The sequence below is a fragment of the Rhinoderma darwinii genome, chromosome 11 (assembly GCF_050947455.1).
Source record: "Rhinoderma darwinii isolate aRhiDar2 chromosome 11, aRhiDar2.hap1, whole genome shotgun sequence".
NCBI classification, from domain to species: Eukaryota; Metazoa; Chordata; class Amphibia; order Anura; family Rhinodermatidae; genus Rhinoderma; species Rhinoderma darwinii.
Window position 1 is genome coordinate 93,224,040 of NC_134697.1, and position 18,606 is coordinate 93,242,645.

Consider the following 18,606-nt stretch of genomic DNA (forward strand, 5'->3'; position numbering starts at 1 on the left):
GTGACCAGATTAGGTGTCACCTGTGTGGTGACTTAGGTCACCCATTCAGTAGGTGTCCCCGCTCCGTGGTCAATGCCGTCGCCAAGCCTGCAGGAGGAGAGAGTGGGGTGGCTCCTTTGGGTGGGGAGGCGTGCAGAGAGGGCGGAGCAAAAGGGAAAGTGAAGACATCAAGGAAAGGGCTCCAGCCTTCCTACCATCGAAGGCTGGAGAAGAGGCAAAAGGAGAGGGAGCTGAGGGAAACCCAGGCAACTGGGCGGACCTCTGGCCTGAACCCGGAGCCTGCCCTGGAGACGGATGCCCTTGAGGACGCTGAATTGGATGAGGAGGTCAGGAGGATCCAGAGGGAGCAAGTGGCTGAGGACTCTCAATCCTCCCAATATGAAAGTGTTGGTGAGGAAGAGAGGGTACAGCCTAAAAAAACACCTGGGACACAGGGCAAGATCCTGAGCGGGCCAAAGTCATCTGGCCAAGCCCCGGCCACGGAAGGCAACATCTGCACCCCTCTGGTGCTCTCCCCCAACCGCTACCAAGTCCTCCATGGATTTTCCAGCTCTTCAGCAAAGTGAAGAGGAGGGTGAGGTAGGGGTCTCAGAGGGTGCTGGACCCCTTCCCCCGAGAGGTACAAAGGCCTCTGGGGCAGGGGTCAACCTGGGGCAGGGGGACGAGGATGGGAGTGTGAGTGAGGGGGGGGGGAGGTCCGCCAGGAGGGAATGGACTCCACCACCTCAAAAAAACGTGTCAAGAAAGGAAGAGAGTCTGGGGGGTCCTCCTCAGACCATGACAGGGGTAGGAAGAAGAAAGCCATCTAATTTTATCATCCAGGATGGCGGTACCCATACCGTTGACGCTGGCTTCCATTAATGTCACCAGCATTAAGTCAGATATGGCTAAATTTGCGGCCTTTGATTTTCTCAGCCGAGTTGAAGCTGACATTTTGTTTTTGCAGGAGACCAGGACGTCACTTTTGGCAGACGTCGTAAAAGCCAGGAGGGATTGGCGACGCGGGCCCTCCTACTGGTCTCTTGCGGCCGAGCCATATAGCGGTGTGGCGGTTCTTTTCACCGCAGCGGTGAAATGCCGACGGATGATAGAATTAGAAATGGGGAGGTGCCTGATTTTAGATGGTCTCATAAAGGGACAAGAATTGCGATTAATCAACATCTATGGTCCCCAAACTAAGTGGGATCGAAAAAATCTCTTCATGAGGATTAAGCCTTTCCTTTTTTCTAGTCGACAGGTCATCTTTGGAGGGGATTTTAACACTGTCGTTAGACCCCGCGATAGAGGAGGTTCCATAGACAGACTGGCCTACGATAGTGTAGCCTTAAATAGCATAGCTAGCGAAGCTCGCCTGGTGGATATCCACATCAGGCATACCCCAGGTCACCCCGGGTTCACCTATCAAAGAGGAAGCTGTAGGTCTAGGATAGATAGTTTTTTTTTGAAGGAGGAAGCCATCTCTTCACCAGTGTCCGTTGTTGAGGTGGAATTCTCCGACCACTGTATGATTTTGTTTTCTCTGAACATTGCAGAATCCCTTCGGATGGGTCGAGGTATATGGAGGCTGAATTCCTCTCTCCTGGAAGAAGCAGAAATAAGACAGGCCTTTGAAGATTTTCTCCAGGACCAGGTACCTTTGTTGGATCTAGGTGGCACTAAGTCTGAGTGGTGGGAGTTGATTAAATATCGGGTAGCAGGATTTTTCCGCCAGCTTTCAGGCCTCAGGTCCATGAGCAGGTACCGCCTGTATCAGGAACTGAGGAGGAAACTCGAACGTCTGGTCTCGGACGGAGGTAGTCAGGAGGAGATCTTCGGGGTGAAAGCGCTGCTCAAAAGGTGTCAGTATGATTGGCACGCATCTTTGGTTCTTGAGAGGGATTTCGGGAGGTACCGCTCGCCCGACCCCTACAGGAACTGTAAGATGTCAGTGAGTCGTAAAATAGTGACAGGACTAATAGACAGTACAGGGTCCCTGAGGAGATCCAAGTCAGGGATCCTGGAGGTCGTTAGATCCTTCTACTCTCACCTTTTGGGTAGGCAGGATCCAGACCGAGAGGAGATGTCGACTTTCCTGGCTGAAACTATCCCTGAGCCAGGAGAGGATTCCTCCCTTAATGTCTTGATAGATCCAATCAAAGAAGAGGAAGTAATGCTGGCGATTGACGGACTAGGTCTGAAAAAATCGCCAGGGCCGGGTGGCTTAACATCCGAGTTCTACAAGACCTTTAAAGGAACCCTAGTTCCTCTATTGACATCTGTATTTAATGAGTGTCTATCCTCGGGCACTCTGCCGAGGTCAATGAGGAGGTCAGCTTTGATTGTTCTATCAAAAGGTAAGGATTTGACTCGTATTGAGAATTGGCGTCCCATAGCGCTCCACAATACGGACAGAAAGGTTCTCGCAAAGGTGCTGTTTAATCGGTTGGTGAAATTTGCACCCCGGCTTCTTTCGCTGGTCCAGCATTGTTCCGTTCCAGGCCGCAGCACTTTTAGTGCTGTCCTCAGTGTCAGAGAGGCAGTGGAACGGGGAAATTCTGGCCAGTGGAAGGGGTACGTTCTGTCCTTGGACCAGGCCAAAGTGTTTGACCGAGTGAATCACAAGTATCTATGGTCGGTCCTTCTGAGGTATGGTCTGCCGGGAGGGTTTGTCAATTGGCTCCAGACCTTATACGCTGGGGCAGAGACTTTCGCACTGGTTAACGGTTGGGTTGGAACCCCCTTTGAGGTTGGGTCTGGTGTCCGCCAGGGCTGTCCTTTGAGTCCCCTGCTATATGTGTTTGCGATTGACCCTTTTTTAAGAAGGGTTGACCGTGGACCGTTGGCGGGGATCGGGGTCGGCTTGGAAGGGCCGGAAGCCACTCAGAGGGTGGTTGCATACGCGGATGACATCTCCATTTTCGTCTCCTCGCAAGGGGAGGCGGAGTGGGTGATGTCAGAAGTGGAATGTTACTCACGGGCATCTGGATTCAGGGTTAACCGTGACAAGTGCGTAAGTCTCTGGCTAGTTTTGGTCTCCTGGGCACCCTTCCAGAACCTCAGGAGTCTGCAAAGATCTTAGGAGTGGAATTTGGCCCGGGTGATTATCCCAAGAAAAACTGGGATGACAGGCTAAAGTTAGTTGCCCAGAAGGTCGGCCAATGGAAGGGTTGGTCCTTAACCCTTAGAGAAATGGTTCACTTGGCCAAAGCTTACCTGGTGCCCATGTTGCTATACCTCGGCAGTGTGTGCATCTTGCCAGAACCTCTCTGGGCTCGGGTCTATAGCCTGTTCTTCCAACTGTTATGGGGGAACAGGCTCAACCTAATTAAGAGAGAAGTTACGCATCTACCAAGGAAACTAGGAGGGTTAGGTATGGTTAACCCAGTGGTGTTCCTAGTGAACACCTTTGTTAAGATCAATATGGCAAACCTCTGGCAAGAGAGGGCTCCTTGGTGGATTCTCTCCTACAGGGAGTGGTTTCAGCCCTTCTTCCAGGAATGGGAGAGAGGAGGCCAAGTGAAAGACCTGCGTACACCCCATGGACATCTCCCGGCTTATGCCGCCCTGGTCTTGAAGATGGTACGCCGGTGGGGTCTGGAGGTGTGGGAGATCAGGACCATGCCGAGGAAATTCCTCGACAGAAGGGTTCTGATGACCCACTTCCGGAAGCCCCTGGCTCTCAAAGACTGCCCAAGTAGTGACCTCGGGGAGGGATTAAAACTTTTTTAAATTCTGTGAGGATTCCCCAGAAGTTTTGGGATCTGGCTTGGCGCTGCTTCCACGGGAGACTGTACGTAAGGGGCAATTTGAAGTACAGAAACACTGACGACAGAGGATGTCCTCGGGAGGAGTGTAGCGATACACTAGAGAGTATGGAGCATTTCCTGCTTCATTGCTCCTTTAATGCAGAGGTGTACAAAAGGGTGGGTGCCTCCATCGGCTGGCTCGGCTTAGCCAACCTCTCCTAGGCCGGGTGGGCTCATGGGATGTTCGGAGACCTAGGTGGTAGGGACCGTAACACTTCTTTTTTAGTTAGCATAGTGGTTAGGCACTTTACCTGGAACGCATGGTGTTTAGTATCTACGCAGAGCAAAATCCTTCTGGTGGAAGAAGTTGTAGGGAACATCATCGGTGGCCTGGTGAAGGTACGTTCTTTGGAGGTTGATAGACTGGGAGCATCCAAAGCCTCTCGCCTATGGAGGGGCTTTTCTTTTGGGGTGCCTTAGGGTATTGACCTTAGGGGGGGGCTCATCTGGCTCATCTGGGGGGGGGGTCCGCCCTCGCTTAGGCACTAAAAAATTAAGCGATAGGGAGAACAATAGGGAAAGGAGGGCGAGTTTAGGGCTAGATCAAACAGAGGGTAAGAGAAGGGACAGCTTTAGGGGAAAGCGATAGGGGAAGCGATAGGGAAGGTGTCGGCGTGGGTGGATCCTATCCCTGGGGGGGTCGGGTGGGTCTCTTTCTCCTCTTTCTGGTGGTAGGCTGGGATTGTGCACGGCAGAGTTTTTGGTTTTCAGTACATAAAGGCAGAATAAAGGCTTACAGGAACCGAACTTGGTGCTTTCGGGTTGTGTTTTTTTGTTGTTATGTATATGCGAGGAAGAGTGACAGGGGTTTAGATAGGTTGGGTGGGGGAATGGGGGGGTGTGGGGAGGATTATATTGTTTTCAATTTTTTCTCCCGCTCGGGCCCGGACTATGCAGAACATGAGAGGACATGGGGCGAGGGTCTGAGTGGGAGGTCTACGGTGTGGTGGCGGAGGCCAGCATCAGGACTAAGCGGACATGAGGGGACATGAGGCGGGGTGTTGGCCTGGTGTGGTGAAGGATTAGGTTAGTTAGAGTTAGGGTTAGTATATATATTGAGGAAAAAATAAAAAAATAAAAAAAAAAGGAAAAAAAATAAATAAAAAATAAATAAATATATATATAAGTATATAGGTGGAGGTGTATATAGGTGTATATATATTCTTATGTATATGTGGGTGTAAAGATTAAAGTATGTTGTATATAAATATGGCTATGAACGTTGGGGGGTTTGACACATTCTGGCTGATTGTTTCAAATGAGTACGGAAGGGAGTGAGTGGGGGCAAATGGATACTGAGAGGTGGGGGGGATACGAAAAAAGTTGAATGTGGATGAGTGTAGCTGGTTGAGGAATTGGCCAAGTCCGGGAACATGGAGGAATACAGTGATGTATTTAAAAATATGTATATAATGTCTTATGTTTATGTTCGTATATGTTGTATTTTGGTTATGGTTTACATCGGCTGATGCTGTTGTTATGTTTTTTTTAACTTTTATAATAAAAGAGTTCCATACATGGATGTAATAGCAACAAGCAATGGCTTTTCACAAGCCCTCCAAAAATTGACCCTTTTTATTGGCAGATGCCTGCCGGGGTTCTTCCATACATGGATGTAAAAGCAACAAGCAATGGCTTTTCACAAGCCCTCCAAAATTAACCCTTTTTATTGGCAGATGCCTGCCGGGGTTCTTCCATACATGGATGTAAAAGCAACAAGCAATGGCTTTTGACAAGCCCTCCAAAAATTGACCCTTTTTATTGGCAGATGCCTGCCGGGGTTCTTCCATACATGGATGTAAAAGCAACAAGCAATGGCTTTTCACAAGCCCTCCAAAAATTGACTCTTTTTATTGGCAGATGCCTGCCGGGGTTCTTCCATACATGGATGTAAAAGCAACAAGCAATGGCTTTTGACAAGCCCTCCAAAAATTTACCCTTTTTTTTGGCAGATGCCTGCCGGGGTTCTTCCATACATGGATGTAAAAGCAACAAGCAATGGCTTTTCACAAGCCCTCCAAAAATGGACCCTTTTTATTGGCAAGGGTGAGTAGTAGCAGCACATTAGAAGACACTGGACGACAGTCACAGGACAAAGCCCTGTGGTGGGGCAGGCCTGCTTGTAGCAGACGGGCGGCAGTGGAGGTGTATTGGTGGTAGTAGAGGTACTAGCCAACACAGACAGCAAGGGTGGTAGACTGGTAGTAGCAGCAGCACATTAAAAAAAGAGACTGGACAATCACAGGACAAAGCCCTGTGGTGGGGCAGGCCTGCTTGTAGCAGACGGCACTGGGGTGGATTGGTGGTAGAAGTAGTAGCAGCACCAACAGCGGCACATTAAAAAAAGAGTGGACAGGACAGAATCCCGTAGTAGCAGGCGGCAGTAGCAGGCGGCAGTAGCAGGCGGCAGTAGAAGGCGGCAGCGGCAGCAACAGCAGCAATGTCAGATCTAATCAGTGGCATCAGGCACAGGGGTTTTAAAATCCTCACCGATCCACGCTTGATTCATTTTCAGAAACGTGATATTTTCCAAGCTGTTGGCGCACAATCTTGTTCGCTTAGGGGTGACGAAGCCCCCTGCCGCGCTGAATACCCTCTCTGACGCTACACTGGAGGGTGGACAAGACAGTACACCCATGGCAAACTGGGCCAGTTCTTGCCAATGATCCAATCTGCTGACCCAGAAGTCCATGGGGTCTGGGATCAGCATTTCTGACGGAGAAAGGGCACAGTCCAGGTACGAGTGAACCTGGTTGTTTAGGTGCTGCACCTGGAGATGGTGAACATCCCTTTGGTGACTACGATGTGTGTCAGGTCGGGGTATTGGATGTAAAAATGTTGTCATCATATTTTCCAAACTGAATTGGCTGCTGCTGCTGCTGCTGCCGCCTATTGCAGAGGTAGCTCTGCCAGAGGCGGTGGAACGATGAGACAGTGGGGAGCGGAGAGTGGCCCCCCGGTCAGACATGCTTGCAGCAGGTGTTTGCCGTTTGAAAGCCGTGACAAGCTGGCTGCATAGCTTCTCTCGATAATAATCCAATTTTGCCTCCCTCTCGGAAGGCGCAAAAAACTCCCCCATTCTGGCTTTATACCGAGGGTCTAAAAGTGTGGCTATCCAGTACTCATCTCTTTGCTTCATGCTAACAATACGACAGTAACGAAGCATACAGCTCGCCATCCTGGCCAGCGTTTCAGAGGGCCCGGTTGGTTCCATCTCCGCCCCATACTGCCATGGTTGTCCATCATCAAGGTCGTCGTCAGACTCGTCATCGCCACCATCACTGTCATGTTGTGCGGCTGCCTCGTCCCCTATCCCTTCCTGTGATTCCATCTCCAAATCCAGCTCCTCTTCAGGTCCTGTTTCCTCATCCTCATCCTCCTCCTCCTCCTCAACATCCATAGCCAGATGTGATCCTTCCTCCATCCTTTGCTGAATCATCGCTGTGAGCGTTTGCTCCATAATGAATATCAGCGGCATAACATCGTTCATTCCGCTAGCGTCACGGCTCACAAATCGTGTAGCCTCTTCAAAGGGCCTCAAAACGCGACATGCGTCTCTAACCAGCTGCCAGTGCCTGAGCTCGAAATTACACTGGCTCCAAACGCTGCCCGTCTGCTGCATCAGGAAATCATTCACGGCTTTCCGCTGTTCTTACAGACGGTCCAACATGTGCAGGGTGGAATTCCAGCGTGTTGGAACGTCACAAATCAGGCTGTGTTCTGGGAGATTGTCCAGGAGGGCGTGCTTAAATGCATACGAACGTCTAAAGCGAACGCAAACCCTCCTGGACATGGCCAGCACACCCGACAAACCAACATATGACTTTAAGAAGCGTGTTATGACCAGATTGATCACATGTGCCATGCAAGGAGCGTGTGTCAGGTGACCTAGACGCAGTGCAGCCACAACGTTCTTGCCGTTATCAGAGACAACATTGCCCAGTGTGAGTTCCAGAGGAGACAGCCAGCGTGCGATTTCCTCCTTGATGCACAGCAGCAGCTCCTGCCCTGTGTGGCTTTTCTCGCCCAGGCTCAGCAGGTGTAAGACAGCGTTGTGGCGCTTCACCTTGCACCTATGAAAAGAGGAGGGAGGAGGAGTGGAAGATACGCTGTGTCCTGTCGGGGACGGGAAGACCTCCATTGAGGAGGGCAAGGAGGAGGAGGAGGATGGTAGGCGCCTGGTGTCCGGAGTTGAACCAGAAAGATACAAGCGTGGAGGTGGTAATGCCTGGCATTGCTGCGGTGGTGCATCGGACTGCAAAATATTGACCCAGTGGGCCGTGAAAGACATGTACTGTCCCTGCCCATAGTTGCTGCTCCACGTGTCGACGGTGGCATGTACCCTGCTGCACACGGATAATTGCAAGGACTGGCACACCTTTTCCTCCACATGCTTGTGCAAGGCAGGGACAGCTGTTTTGGAGAAGTAATGTCGGCTAGGTATTCGCCACCTAGGCTGAGCGCACGCCATCAATTGCTTGAAGCCGGCGGAGTCGACCAGGTGGTACGGCAGCGACTGCACCACCAACAACTTAGCCAGGTGTGAATTAAGCCGCACGACAAGTGGATGACTGGGTATATATTGCTGCTTATTGGACAATGATTCCGTAATGGATAACTGACGGGACATAGGAGGAGCACTAGATGACAGTGATGATGATGATGACAATGACATGGTGGATAAGGCCTGGCTACTACTTAGATGACAGGGACTCGGAGCAGCAGCAGCAGCGGCAGAGGGGTCTTCATTAGATGTACATGATGATGGTGGGGCATGTCGATTGTCCCACATGGCCTTGTGATGCCGCTCCATGTGTTTACGTAGAGCGGTAGTTCCTACATTGCTGCCCTGCCCACGCCTTACTTTCTGCTTGCAGATACGGCACTGTGCCATGTTTTCGTCCTCCAGGAAGGTACAGAAAAATTGCCACACGGCAGAGTACCGTAAAGAGGTAGTACCACGTCCACCACCACCACCCGAGCTTGCCCCTTGTCTGGCAGGCTTTTTTCGGGAGCCTACACCAGCATCAGTGTCGCCGTCACCGGCTCCTGAGCTGACCCTACCGCTGCAACGTTTTGCAGGTTGACTTCTGCCCCTACCTCGGCTAGGCTGTTTATCACGGCCGGTGCCGCCACTACTACCCTCCTCCTCTGACGCCGTCATCACCTCGTCACCTGGTTCCCACGTCCTGTCTAAAACAACATCATCATCATAGCCTTCCTCATCATCCCCGCCACTTCTGTCACTATGTTGTGAATGTGATGTGACATCATGGCGGGCTCCTTGCCCCCCTCATTACTGCGCCTGCCACCACGGCTACCACCACCAACACCCCCACTACCGCAGCTATGCGTCTCGGACACCGCTTCCACCTCCACCACCGCCGCAACACACTCCGTTGGCTGACTCGCGGAAAACAAATCATCATCATCATCACTATGTTGTTCAGTATCTTCCTTCGCACCTGAGGAGATGTCTCTTAGGACTCTCAGGAAAGATGGCTTCCCGCTAGGAAGGGGGAGCGAAGACAAAGATGATGGAATGGAAACGCTAGAAATACCTATATTACTACTGTCACCGTGCCAAGGAACTGTAGAGGATCTGGAATCCAACGAAACCTGGCTTGAAGCCAGATCGTCAGAGTCTTCCTGCTGAGATGACCGCGAGCCAGCCAACCAGTCCACAATGGCCGCATTGTCTAAAGTAACCCGCCCACCGGAGGAGATGGACAAGTCTGGCTTGCTGATACTACCAGCAGGCACATGGCAGCTGCTACTAGTGGAACTGGGCACATGTCTTGTGCCACAAATGCTGGTACTGGGTCTGGCACCAACAGATCCAACATTTGGACTGGAAGAGGAGACGGCATGGGTGTTTTTTCCTCTACCCCGTCCTTTCACAACCTTTTTTTTCCCAGACATTTCAGAGCCCCTTATAAAAGCGTATTCACACACTGGCTGAGTAGTGAGTAGTGGATGAGCCCCTTCGATTTCTGGATTCCTGCCTTTTAGATTCCTAAAGCTTTCCCTTACTGCACAGAGATGCTATCCCTACAGCTCCTGTCTGTAAAATGGCCGCTGAGCTCCGTGCATAGACTTTTATTGCAGGCTTGAGCCCGCCCCTATGCTGCCTCCCGATTGGCTGGGAGAGCCGTTTGCAAGGCATTATGGGGTAGCCTGATGTCAGGTGATCTTGTGAAATCCTCCATTTTAGATGTAACATGTGGCAGGCGCCAAAATGTAGCCGGGTTCGGTCAAAACGGGTTCGGCCGAACCTGGTGAAGTTCGGACCGAAATCTCTAATAGGGACCGCAGACAGATTCATTATTAGTACTAGAGGTTAACAGATTTATTGCCAGCAGCCTTATTAATCCCAGCCGTCCGGCAGAATGAGATGCGAGCCGAGCCGATACTTGTGTCAAAGTTGGTCCCAGTAACAGATTTATTGTTTGTTGTAAGAATCTGGTAACATTAGTAGCAGTGACAGCAGCTAAGAAAACACTGGCCCTCTCTACAAGGATTGCGGAAAGCACGTTGCCCAGCAGCAAGCTGGACGCCGAGGCAGCAACACCGCAAGTCCGCTGTTTGATCCACTGCTCGTGCGCTTATACAGCGCTATGAGCAACTGAGCGGATATTCAGCGGTGTTTCTGCCACTCGTGTACGTGCAGGCATCGGCACAAACGGCGTCCGGCAGCGCCGCTACGAGGATGTGTTTTCCTGCCGGAGGATCACTCGCCAGCAAGTATAGCACTAAGGTACTCTTTCCCTTCAGATTAACATTCCCTGGTCTAAGACCCAATTCAGTCAGCTGCTTCTAGGACGTTATTAGGGGACACCCTGCAGTCCACATATCCAGCTCTTCACTGGAAGACCGACGTGATACTGAAGCCCCTACCCCCGTGTATATAGAAGTAGAAGGTCACTGCTCAGATACACGAGCGGTCACCAGCAGACATCATAGCTGATCTATAGAGGATGTGGCGGCTCTGAGAAGAGCCTTTGTGTTGTGTAAGATGGAGCTGAGCAGGAGCGGAATTAACCTCCGAAGCCGTAGAGAGTGCGGCCCTGGCGTTTGAGCGCGTACACCACGTCCATAGCGGTGACGGTCTTCCTCTTGGCGTGCTCGGTGTAGGTGACGGCGTCACGGATGACGTTCTCCAGGAAAACCTTCAGCACGCCGCGAGTCTCTTCATAGATGAGACCGGAGATGCGTTTGACGCCTCCCCTGCGAGCTAGACGGCGGATTGCAGGCTTGGTGATGCCCTGGATGTTATCACGGAGCACCTTCCTGTGCCGCTTAGCACCGCCCTTTCCGAGACCTTTTCCTCCTTTACCACGACCAGACATCCTGTCAGCTGAAGCTGAAGAGAAATATTGTACCCAGAACGGCGGGGCGCGTCTTTATATAGACCTTGGGCGGACCAGAGAGAAAACTGTTATTCATGTCACTTCCGGGGCGTTTCTTTCAGTGAATTCACATTACCAATCCCTCCCCCTCCTTTTGATTGGCTTAACTCAGATTTTGAATTTCACGTTCATTTTACAATACCGGCCGCTCTTTTCCCGCTTATAGCGCGACTGCTGTGTATTCGCTATCTGCCCCAAATCTAAAGAGTAATGTTAAGGGAAACAAGGAACAAGCGTGACGTCTTGGATTAGTATGGCGGCTGCTCGTCATCTGCCGTCAGGTTCAGGATTTGTGTGCACGCAGATCACCCCTCAGGCCACCAGCACCACAACGGCTTTATAGAATGAATAGGGAGGAGAAGACTCGGGCAGTGTTAATGCGTTTAGATCTCTGATTTACAACGGTGACCAGGACTACACCCGATGATCATGACCTCACAGAATAAGAGTATAATTCCCCTGCGCTTGTGTTCACACCGGGCGGAGGATACCTGCTCCCCACCCTACACGCTGCGCCTGGTTTGCCTTTACAAGGAGTAGGGAACAAGGACTCCGCACACACTGGTCAGCGGAGGATGATTAGCTGCACATAACGGCGTCATTCCTCGCAGCAGCAGCGGAGGTTATTATAGGAAGAGCGATGTGCGGTCATCAGTGAGGAGTGGGGCGGGTTATCACTGCGATACAGCCGGAGAGGGAGGTGATGAATACAGCGCAGACATCCGGCATAACACATGACAGGACTGCTGAAAGGGCCGGATAACGTGAGTGCTAGAGACGGGGACTGGTTATAGTGTAAATGGTGCTAACTAAGCACTGAAAGGGTTAACATGGCACCTCCACATATTAATAGCAGAGCACCGAGAAGCCAGCGGGAGAGTCGCGGTAGAATTAACGGAGGAAAAGGATTCAGCTCGTTTGAGGGAGGATTTGGTGGCTCTGAAAAGAGCCTTTGTGTTGTAGTCGGTGCCGGGTTCAGACCTAAGCCCTCTCCCCACGGATCCTGCGGGCCAGTTGAATGTCTTTGGGCATGATGGTGACCCTCTTGGCGTGGATGGCGCACAGGTTGGTATCCTCAAACAGCCCGACTAGATAAGCCTCGCTGGCCTCCTGCAGAGCCATGACTGCTGAGCTCTGGAAGCGCAGATCGGTCTTGAAGTCCTGAGCGATCTCTCGCACCAGGCGCTGGAAGGGCAGCTTACGGATAAGAAGCTCGGTGGACTTCTGGTAGCGGCGGATTTCACGGAGAGCGACTGTGCCCGGGCGGTAACGATGAGGCTTCTTCACTCCGCCGGTAGCGGGAGCGCTCTTCCGTGCAGCTTTAGTAGCCAGCTGCTTGCGGGGCGCTTTCCCGCCGGTGGATTTACGCGCAGTCTGCTTTGTTCTGGCCATAGCTCTACAACAACGTGCACACTAGTAGACTGATACGAGGAGAGGAAAGAGCAGAGTATTTATACACTTGAGCGTGTCCTCATTGGTCCATGAAAGGCACACCCCTACATTCTATTGGCTTCTTCATAAAAAAAATATGCGACCGACAAAGCAAATGTGATATTCGCGACCAATCACCGTTCCGAAGATGCGGACACCGGTTTACATGATGTCCAGACGCAGCTTGTACAGCAGGGGGCGTTAATAAGATCATTTCTCCAGCTCTCTGCGAATTAGTTATCATCAGTAAACAGCTCACTGTATTTCCATGTCCGCAGATCACGTACACAGCGTTATATAAGAGACAACTTCCCCATCATCCCCCGCTGCAGTAGTTTTATAGATTACACAAAGGGACAATCCCCCACCCCATCCTTACACAGGACACTGTGCCCCACATCCAGAGGCAGCATATAAGGGTCACCATCCACCACGTGTAATGAGGAGCATGGGACATTGTGCTCTATTTACACCGGAGAGAGTGTAAACCATCGGCCTCCTTCACGTGGATCCTGTGCTGTAAGCTACAAGTCTATTGCTGCCCCGGTCCTTATTCACACATTACACCTGGTGGACTGTGACCTGATAAACTCTGCCTGGATGTTACACCATAGTGACGGGACGGACACTGTGGAGGTCCGGATACAGCAGCTATGGCGTCCAGCGCAGATGACCAGAAATGACACTTGTCATAGAGTAACAGGGACATGAAGCTCCTCCGTGCACACGCGATGATGGCGCCTCCTTTATCTCAGGATCGCGCTGCTGTCTGTACCGGAGGAAATAGCGGCCAGTGATCATACAGCTCTGCCGGGGAGAAGGTGGTGGCTCTGAAAAGAGCCTTTGTGGGACAAGAAACGGGCGGCTCTCGGTTATTTCTTCGTCACGGTCTTCCTGGACTTAGACGCCTTCTTGGCAGCTTTCTTAGCCGGACTCTTGGCAGCTTTCTTAGCCGGACTCTTGGCAGCTTTCTTAGCCGGACTCTTGGCAGCTTTCTTAGCCGGACTCTTGGCAGCTTTCTTAGCCGGACTCTTGGCAGCTTTGGGCTTGGCCGCCTTCTTTGCTGGGCTCTTTGTTATTTTCTTGGGGGCAGGTTTTGGCTTTTTGGGGCTGTTCGCCACCTTCTTGGCAGCGGCAGGCCTCTTGGCCTTTGTCAGGCTCTTGGCCGGAGTCTTCTTCGGGGATTTGGCAGCAGCCGCCGGCTTCTTCTTGACCGCTTTGTCCTTAGTCTCCAGCTGCTTCTTGTTCAGCTTGAAGGAGCCGGAGGCGCCGCTGCCTTTCACCTGGAGCAGGGTTTCCTTGGTCACCAGAGTCTTGAGCGCCATCTTCAGGCGGCTGTTGTTCTTGTCTACATCGTATCCTCCAGCAGCCAGAGCCTTCTTCAGGGCGGCCAGAGACACCCCACTGCGCTCTTTGGAGGCGGACACGGCTTTCACGATGAGCTCCGACACGCCGGTACCGGAAGATTTCTTGGTTTTCTTGGCGCCCCCTGCTGCAGGTTTTTTCGGCTGCTTCTTGGATTTGGCGGCCGGCTCGGTGGGAGGAACAGCGGCGGTTGGTGCGGTCTCTGCCATCGTATAACACGGGAATCCACTAAAACAATTATTCTGCGAGGGAAAAACACTGAGAACAGAGATGGGGGGCGCCTCTTATATGTACAGCGGCTGCTCGGTGATTGGCTGCGATTGTCCTGAGCGTCTATTGGCTGACACTGATCACATGTCCTCCCTTTCCTCATCTGACAGGAGTGAAGCTCCGCTCTCCCCTTGTGCTTCCCTGCCCGGGATAAGAGCCCTTTACCGACTAGAAGCGGCCGGGCGAGCGGGCTCTCTACGTGACTTCCCCCTCCCTGACATTCCCCCTACTCATTTCTAGCCTTCAATGGCAGAGATGCTGGGAAGGAGCCGGGAGGAGGCCCCGGGATCTCTGCCATAGTTCTGCCGATCTGCACGTCGCTGTGATCGGACAAGATAAATGTGTTTGCGGGAGCTCGTTCCCTCTATTCCCGGCACTTGTCACTATCACAGGGTTCTTTACCACAATGTCTAACGTGCGGGAAGCTGATTGTCCGATGCGGGGGCGACCTGGAGCTGCAGAGAGCCCAGAAGGGTAACCCGGCACAGACGCGATGTCGGAGTGTCTTCCGCCTGTCTTACTGTAACTTGGCACAGAGGAGACACCAGAAACTGCTCCACCTGTGTTACAATAACCCAGCACAGAGGAAACGCCAGAGTTTGCTCTACCTATGTTACAATAAGTCGTCACAGGCAGGACACCAGCGTCTGCTCCACCTGTATTACAACTTCCCAGCACATAAAAGGCACAAGTCTGCTCCTCCTTTACTGAACTAACCTGACACAGGCCAGACCCCAAAACCTGCTCCTCCAGCAGTACATTACCCGGACACAGACAGGACACTAGAGACTACTCCACCTGTATAACTATAACCTAGCACAGAGGCGGGAACAGACACTGTGTGTTCCTCTCGTACTACATTAAGCCGGCAAAAGACAAGACACCGTAGTATTGTCCCTGTCCCCTCATATTACGGCCATTATGTATCCTGCAGGAGGGTACAGGGACACAATGCCGGTAATATGTCCCTGTTCCCTCATCTACCAGGCATTATGCCCCTGTTCCCTCATATTACAGGCATTATGTCCCTGTTCCTTCATATTACAGGCATTATGTCCCTGATCCTTCATATTACAGGCTTCATGTCCCTGTTCCTTCATATTACAGGGTTTATGTCCCTGTTCCCTCATATTATAGGCATTATGTCCCTGATCCTTCATATTACAGGCTTCATGTCAATGTTCCTTCATATTACCGGCTTTATGCCCCTGTTCCCTCATATTACAGGCATTATGTCCCTGTTCCCTCATCTTACAGGCATGATGTCCCTGTTCCTTCATAATACCGGCATTATGTCCCTGTTCCTTCATAATACCGGCATTATGTCCCTGTTCACTCATAGTACCGGCATAATGTCCCTGTTTCCTCATCTTACAGGCATTATGTCCCTGTTCCTTCATATTACCAGCTTTATGTCCCTGCTTCCTCATTTTACAGACATTATGTCCCTGTTCCCTCATCTTACTGCCATTATCTCCCTGTTCCTTCTAATTACCGACATTATGTCCCTGTTCCTTCATATTACCGGCATTATGTCCCTGTTCCTTCATATTACCGGCATTATGTCCCTGTTCCTTCATATTACAGGCATTTTGTCCCTGTTCCTTCATATTACCGGCATTATGTCCTTGTTCTTTCATGTTACCGGTATTATGTCCCTGTTCCTTCATATTACAGGCATTATGTCCCTGTTCCCTCATATTACCGGCATTATGTCCCTGTTCGCTTATCTGAACCGGCATTATGTGCCTTTATCTTACCGGAATTATATCTCTATTCCTTCATAATATTGGCATTACGTCCCTGTTTCTTCATATTATCGGCATTACGTCCCTGTTCCCTCATCTTACCGGCATTTTGTCCCTGTTCCCTCATCTTACCGGCATTATGTCCCTGTTCCTTCATCTTACCGACATTATGTCCTTGTACTTTCATATTACCGGCATTATGTCCCTGTTTGTTCAAATTACAGGCATTATTTCAATGTCCTGTCATATTACCGGCATTTTGTCCCTGTTCCTTCTTATTACAGGCATTATGTCCCTGTTCCTTCATATTACAGGCATTATGTCCCTGTTTCCTCATCTTACAGGCATTATGTCCCTATTCCTTCATATTACCGGCATTATGTCCCTGTTCCTTCATCTTACAGGAATTATGTCCCTGTTCCTTTATATTACAGGCATTATGTCCCTGTTCCTTCATATTACCGGCATCATGGCCCTGTTCCTTCATCTTACAGGAATTTTGTCCCTGTTCTTTCATATTACCTGCATTATGTCCCTGTTCCTTCTTATTACAGGCATTATGTCCCTGTTCCTTCTTATTACAGGCATTATGTCCCTGTTCCTTCATATTACCGGTATTATGTCCCTGTTCCTTCATATTACCGGCATTATGTCCCTATTCCTTCATCTTACAGGCATTATGTCCCTGTTCCTTCATCTTACAGGCATTATGTCCCTATTCCTTCATATTACAGGCATTATGTCCCTGTTCCCTCATCTTACAGGCATCATGTCCCTGTTTCTTCATATAACAGGCATTATGTCCCTATTCCTTCATATTACCGGCATTATGTCCCTGTTCCCTCATCTTACAGGCATTATGTCCCTGTTCCTTCATATTACCGGCATTATGTCCCCGCTCCCTCATCTTACAGGCATTACCTCCCTATTCCTTCATATTACCGGCATTATGTCCCTGTTCCTTCATCTTACAGGCATTATGTCCCTGTTCCTTTATATTACAGGCATTTTGTACCTATTCCTTCATATTACCGGCATTATGTCCCTGTTCCCTCATCTTACAGGCATTATGTCCCTGTTCCTTCATATTACCGGCATTATGTCCCTGCTCCCTCATCTTACCGACATTACGTCCCTATTCCTACATATTAATGGGATTATGTCCCTGTTCCTTCATCTTGCAGGCATTATGTCCCTGTTCCTTTATATTACAGGCATTTTGTACCTGTTCCTTCTTATTACAGGCATTATGTCCCTGTTCCTTCATATTACCGGCATTATGTCCCTGTTCCCTCATCTTACAGGCATTATGTCCCTGTTCCTTCATATTACCGGCATTATGTCCCTGTTCCTTCATCTTACAGCCATTATGTCCCTGTTCCTTCATATTACAGGCATTATGTCCCTGTTTCCTCATCTTACAGGCATTATGTCCCTATTCCTTCATATTACCGGCATTATGTCCCTGTTCCTTCATATTACAGGCATTATGTCCCTGTTTCCTCATCTTACAGGAATTTTGTCCCTGTTCTTTCATATTACCGGCATTATGTCCCTGTTCCCTCATCTTACAGGCATTTTGTACCTGTTCCTTCTTATTACCGGCATTATGTCCCTGTTCCTTCATCTTACTGGCATTATGTCCCTATTCCTTCATATTACCAGCATTATGTCCCTGTTCATTCATCTTACAGCCATTATGTCCCTGTTCCTTCATATTACAGGCATTATGTCCCTATTCCTTCATCTTACAGGCATTATGTCCCTGTTCCTTCATCTTACAGGCATTATGTCCCTATTCCTTCATATTACAGGCATTATGTCCCTGTTCCCTCATCTTACAGGCATCATGTCCCTGTTTCTTCATATAACAGGCATTATGTCCCCGCTCCCTCATCTTACAGGCATTACCTCCCTATTCCTTCATATTACCGGCATTATGTCCCTGTTCCTTCATCTTACAGGCATTATGTCCCTGTTCCTTTATATTACAGGCATTTTGTACCTATTCCTTCATATTACCGGCATTATGTCCCTGTTCCCTCATCTTACAGGCATTATGTCCCTGTTCCTTCATGTTACCGGCATTATGTCCCTGCTCCCTCATCTTACCGGCATTACGTCCCTATTCCTTCATATTAATGGGATTATGTCCCTGTTCCTTCATCTTGCAGGCATTATGTCCCTGTTCCTTTATATTACAGGCATTTTGTACCTGTTCCTTCTTATTACAGGCATTATGTCCCTGTTCCTTCATATTACCGGCATTATGTCCCTGTTCCCTCATCTTACAGGCATTATGTCCCTGTTCCTTCATATTACCGGCATTATGTCCCTGTTCCTTCATCTTACAGCCATTATGTCCCTGTTCCTTTATCTTACAGGCATTATGTCCCTGTTCCTTAATATTACAGGCATGTTGTACCTGTTCCTTCTTATTACAGGCATTATGTCCCTGTTCCTTCATATTACCGGCATTATGTCCCTGTTCCCTCATCTTACAGGCAATATGTCCCTGTTCCTTCATATTACCAGCATTATGTCCCTGTTCCTTCATCTTACAGCCATTATGTCCCTGTTCCTTTATCTTACAGGCAT

General features: G+C 50.1%; 2 protein-coding genes across 2 annotated transcripts; both read right to left on the reverse strand.

Annotated features, from left to right (window-relative positions):
• Nucleotides 1-12,175: 12,175 nt before the first annotated feature.
• On the reverse strand, nt 12,176-12,586 carry LOC142663059 (histone H3). Its single transcript, XM_075841357.1, has one exon. It carries the CDS (start codon nt 12,584-12,586, stop codon nt 12,176-12,178), a length of 411 nt encoding a protein of 136 aa, XP_075697472.1.
• An 893-nt stretch (nt 12,587-13,479) lies between these two features.
• LOC142663355 (histone H1.5-like) lies at nt 13,480-14,199 on the reverse strand. The gene has a single exon (XM_075841961.1). It carries the CDS (start codon nt 14,197-14,199, stop codon nt 13,498-13,500), a length of 702 nt encoding a protein of 233 aa, XP_075698076.1. The 3' UTR covers nt 13,480-13,497.
• Between the last annotated feature and the right edge of the window lie 4,407 nt (nt 14,200-18,606).

Coding starts and splice junctions, on each gene's coding strand:
- LOC142663059 (XM_075841357.1), bottom strand. CDS start 12,586: ATGGCCAGAACAAAGCAGACTGCGCGTAAATCCACCGGCGGGAAAGCG.
- LOC142663355 (XM_075841961.1), bottom strand. CDS start 14,199: ATGGCAGAGACCGCACCAACCGCCGCTGTTCCTCCCACCGAGCCGGCC.